We start from the raw sequence: 5,472 nt of genomic DNA, 5'->3' as shown, positions 1-5,472 counted from the left end.
GATAGATAGATAGATAGATAGATAGATAGATAGATAGATAGATAGATAGATAGATAGATAGATAGATAGATAGATAGATAGATAGATAGATATTCAACGTCTGAGATATGTTTGTGCTTCGTTCAAATAACAATATGTTTCCTCTCTTGTCATCCCTGAATTTCTGCCCACCGATGTGCACACAGCAGCACGGCCATTTAATTTTTTGCACTTTCATCCATTTGTCACGTGCCTTTCATTGAGCTTTCACCCTCTTAGGGGTCCTTGCGTGTTTGTGTTTGTGTTTGCATGTGTCCCTATTAAGCTTTTGTTGCGTTTTGGTTACCGTATGTCTGTGTGTTACTGAGGATTTCTCTTTTGCATTCCCAGGCATTTACGAATCACACCTCTAAGAGTGTTATATGCAATGTCTTGCAAAAGCATTTTTAACATCTTTAGTATAAAAATCCTAGAGATGTCTTTGTGGGATGTTCCTTCACTGCAAATATTTTGGGGTGTGTCTCTATTAGCTTTGCAGGTCTAGACACTGAAGATTTTGCCCGTTCTTTCTCTAAAAGGGCTCAACTTCAGTAAGCGTAAACAGCTCAAAGAGCGGCTGTATTTACTCTGAGAAATGCAGCCGCTGTGTGTCATTAAGGATTTCTCTCTGAGAATACATTACAACTTGCCAAACAGGTGATTTTTAAAGTACAGATGATGATTAGGGCCACTGAAATCTTGTTTTTTTTCCATCAGAATTCTGTGAAAAAAGTTTGATTTGTGACTTTTTTTTTTACAGGATTTTGACTTGAATATAAATGGTCAACTGGAAGCAATCAGATTCAATGACAAAGATGTGAGCTGTGCAGGAGGAGAACTAATTTTGTGGAGGAACATGTCTGGTTCCTCTAGGTTGAATGGGTCCTGGAAGATGCCATTTTGTTTTTATTGTTGTTGTTTTTTATTTTCAGTGGCCTTAATCTGTTTTTGTGCTGAAAGCAATTGTTTCAACTAGATTTTATTTTGAAGGATTAGAGTAAAATGGGGGAGGGTGTGTATAAATGCACACCAAACTCTACAGAAAAACTTAAATATTTATCCTCCCCGATCACAAATATGAGCCACTTTGTTTTGGTCTGTCGTAAATTCCCAATAAAACACAATGAACTTTGTAGTTATTCAAGAAGCATCAACACTTTTTCAAGGCAATGCAATATAATAATATCACTGACATTAGCATATATGCCAGAAAATATTCTGTTGAACTGTTTAGTCAGACAAGTTCTAACTTGGGATACCTTACTTTTTCTCTTTCCTTTCTAGGAGGTGAATTAGTGTTGCCTATTATAACAGTGGATTCCCTTGAGCCCCCATCTATCGCCACTCGTTACCCTGTAATCCCTCCTCCCCCAACCCTCCTCTCCCCTCTTGAAACCACCAAAGAATCCCTGATCCTCCCCCCTCATCCCTCCTGCCCCCCAGACCAGGAGGACTGCGGTGACCCTGTGGAAGTCTCGGCCTTCGGCTCGGGGGAGATGACGGAATCCGATGATGAGGACTTTTACAATAATAACTCCCCCATGGTCACTGACAGGACAGTCCTTCCTCCACCTCCCGCTGTCGGTGAGGGTGGAGTTAAGAAATCCCGCCCCTTACCTCCTTTTGTTCCCACAACCAATCCTGACCAGCTCCACATTCCCGCAGGCAAAATGAACACCCGCGACCAGGTGCTCCTGCCCCCTGCTCCTCCATCCTCCCGTAACACACCAGGACTAACGTACCCCCCCAATTTTCCCCATGTGCCCACAGCCAATCCCACAGCCTCTGATGAAAAGAACCAACCAGGCGCCGTAGAAGTCATCAGGGAGTCCAGTAGCACCACAGGGATGGTGGTCGGCATCGTGGCCGCTGCTGCTCTCTGCATCCTCATCCTCCTCTATGCCATGTACAAGTACCGCAACCGGGATGAAGGCTCCTACCCAGCAGACCAGGGTCACACTTTTGCCAACAATTCCACCGTGGAGGGCAACGGAGCAGTGGTTAAAGACAAAAGCACAGCCACCGCCTCTGTGGCAAAGGCCATCACAAAGGGCAAAAAGAACAAAGACAAGGAATACTATGTCTGAAAGAGAAGGAGAATAGGCAACTGTGGACTGAGACTGGAGGATGAGAGAGGATGCTGTTTTCCTTTTTGGTTTTTTTGGTTTTGTTTTTTGCAACCTGAATCCATCAGGTATCTGAAAAACTTCCCAGACCGCAAGGAAACATTCACTCGAAGCGAATAGATATTGGTTTCCCTACAGTCAAGGATGCCCAGTTCCCCAGCAGTGCTATATTCCCCGTCAATGACACAAGATCTAACGCATCATCTGTCTCAAAATGGACACTGTATTCACCATCTCTTTGTTGGTGTACGATTTTTATTTCATGTTTTTAACTTAGCTAGAAAAGAGAGCATCCACTTAGGCTTTGTACATAGCATGGATATGGTACTGTGAAGAAAGTGCTGAGAACATCCAGTTTCTTTGGACTTCTTTATAATTCTCTATCCTGAGTCTCAATGTCCCCATTATGATACATGAGGCAGAACAGGCCAGTTATTGAATTTTTATGGTATATGAGCAGCAAGCGCCCCGGCAGTCATCCCGAGCGCACTCAAAGAGAAAGCCCTTTTCACTTGGAGAAGACATCACATCGGCAGCCTTCGTGTTATGTTACGTGTTTCTTTTTTTTTAACTACCCCGATCGCTCTGCGTACGTCCGTCCTCATGAGATGGGATTATTTTCACTGATGGATAATTGTACTGTAAATGAGCCAGGACATCTAGCTCCGTCTAGAAGTGGTCATGAAATCACTATCCATACCTCTACACAACAGTCCTCGAATGTTTCAGTCAGATGAATCTGAGGAATTGTGTGATATAATGAAGGGATAATTGTGAACATGTGAAGGTATTCCTCTACAAGCGCTGCTTGTGTGTACTGTACATATAGAGGTTAGCAGCCTGGCCAAGATGTGATCAAGGTGAACACATCCAGGATTGTTGGTCCAGCACCCACCATCGATTTCATCACCACATCCAAACTGTTGCAGTTCGATGGAGCTTTGAGAAGCGCAGAATCCCACGTTTGAAGTGCGTTTTGGAGAAAGGCCGGCTCACTAACAACCTTTTATTTCCTCTATGCTGTCATTGGGAATTTAAAAAGCACACTGAAAATGGAAGCATAGCTCTGAGACATAAGATGATCCTTGTAAAGCAGCCAAAAGTATTGATTTTTTTCTATCAGTTATCCAAAAGACTATTCTGTGGGATGAATTATTAAATTTGTGAACTGTAATATTTCTCTGATATTTCGATGTATCTTGTTACCACTCTTCTTAACACACCACATTTTAGATTGCTTTCTACTTTAATCCGGACAAAAAAATAATAAAAGAAGCACACTCTCTCCTCTGATAGCTGCAAATATCTCATTGTTTCTTTCCCATTGTTTGCCATTCAGGTTATGCAGAGGAAACAGAAGGATGGAACCAATCAATGTTTTATTTTGTTGTGCTTTTTATATGTGCTGAATCTCAGTGAATCTGATTTTAACTTTTTGTTTTCAGTTATGTGCTCATGCTGTGTGATTTCTCTTTTTTTATGAAAGTGCCATTTAATGTGAGCTGCTCGGCGCTCAGAAAATATACCATTCCTCACTCATTGCTATTGTATAGTGTTCATGTGAAATGGATCTTAATATGTGTACAGAACGTGGATAAAGATGAAAATACACTTGATTATATACTTTGTACACACCTGTGTCATGTGATGCTTCTCTGTGACTTAAAACTGTTTGCTGACATTGCAGCTGATTCAGTTCATAAAATGAAATTCACATTATGATTACTACCAGTTAGCTTAAACCCAAAATTCACTTTTTCAAAAATGTTAGGGAAATGTTAGTCCAGTTGACCGTACGCCAATGTGCTGCATCATATTTATTGTCAGTTTTCTCCAAATTTTTGAAATTTTTTTTGTACTTTATTTTTCCACTTTAGCTTCTAGTTATAATATACCTCCTATTATACCTGCATACAGCCAACTTCTACAGCAATTACTTTTTGTATGTTACTCTCCTTTGTCAGCTGGGAGCATTTTTGTATTAAGAAAATGTTTACATTGATCTGACCTAACATTCAGATTTCACATTGAATTTGGGTTCTTCATTAGCTGCAAACTAAGATAATAAAAATTTTAGAAATACACACTTAAAAATACATCAATCAGGGTTTAATGAATCTATAACATGAAATATTTGCTCTTTGTATTTAATTACTGGTTTGATCTAACCTTATGATGGTATTCTAACTTACTAACATGCACCTGTGTGTTGCAAACATTCACAAAGAAACTGGCAAAGTTATCACATTGGTAAAATACAAGGTAAGACCAACTGCAGAAAAGATTCCAGGTATTAGTAAATGAAGATGAGAATCAGGTTTGGAAATGTGAGTTGAAATTCATAGCCCAGGGTCCAACTTTGGATGAAAAAAAATGACTTGCCAATTGTTCCCCAACATCTTATTTTCATGTCATGTCAATTAGGAATAGGCACTCCCCTGTTTATTTCAAATGGGTCAAGAGTCTGGAGTCTTGAATCAAGATTTTTTTTGTTTGGGGCTAAACAAGAAGGCAATATCTGCTTCTTTCATGAAATCTGAAAACTGATCAAAATGTATAATACAGCTGTCTAGTTCAAAAGGAAAGTGTTATGCAAAATCAACTTTTTTTGAGCATCATATCATGTTATAATATTCCCTCATCAAAAACATACCTGGTGACTTGTTTTGGCATAAGATATTGCTATGATGCAAAGTTAAATTTCTCTAAAGTTGTTTTTTTTATTTATGTAGCAATGTTATCACAACTGAAGGTAACATATTTATGTGATTGTGGTACAAAATGGCATTATGTTCCTGGAAGCTGCATAAGTCCCCCCTCCCTTCCATCAGTATTTTCCTGATGCCTTTTTGGCATCAGGAAAATTGTCGTCTATGTTCAACAACACATTGCAGCAATATTTCAGCTTCTCAGAAGATGCAGAGACAGAAACATCAAGAACATGGATACATGGAACGTGGATACATGGAACATGAGAAGCTTAAGAAATACCAAGGTCTCAAAAAGAAAGTATAGAAGTTGTAACTCGAGGCTGTTACCCCAACACAATGAGAGTGACTTCTTTAGATCACTTCTTCTTTAGCCAGCATCACACCAAAATCTCAGAAATGTTTCCTACACCTTGTTAAATACTTGTCACAAAGAATTCAAGCAACTCTGAAACCAAATGGCGGCACAAACCTTGCACTAATAAGATGTATCAAGTATAGTAGGCTGCAATTACATTTATAAGGTGAACAATGGGGGTAGTGTCATGGGCAACATTTATGCAAGAACCAATGCAAGTGATCTTACATTAGGAAATTAATATCCTTTGTATTTAACGTAA

General features: G+C 39.5%; 1 protein-coding gene across 3 annotated transcripts in view; it reads left to right on the top strand.

Moving 5' to 3' along the window:
- Positions 1-3,776, top strand: part of LOC103141225 (neurexin-2-like) — a 78,937-nt gene extending 75,161 nt beyond the window's left edge. For all 3 annotated transcript variants that reach the window (XM_016673959.1, XM_007556772.2, XM_016673962.1), the window contains one exon: positions 1,303-3,776. In XM_016673959.1, coding sequence (XP_016529445.1) covers positions 1,303-2,105 — 803 coding nt within the window. In that variant the 3' untranslated portion in view covers positions 2,106-3,776. The remainder of the gene's footprint in view (positions 1-1,302) is intronic.
- The last annotated feature ends 1,696 nt before the right edge of the window (positions 3,777-5,472 follow it).

The sequence above is a fragment of the Poecilia formosa genome, unplaced genomic scaffold, assembly GCF_000485575.1.
Source record: "Poecilia formosa unplaced genomic scaffold, Poecilia_formosa-5.1.2 Scaffold3, whole genome shotgun sequence".
Lineage (NCBI taxonomy): Eukaryota > Metazoa > Chordata > Actinopteri > Cyprinodontiformes > Poeciliidae > Poecilia > Poecilia formosa.
This window is presented reverse-complemented; position numbering and strand designations above follow the sequence as displayed.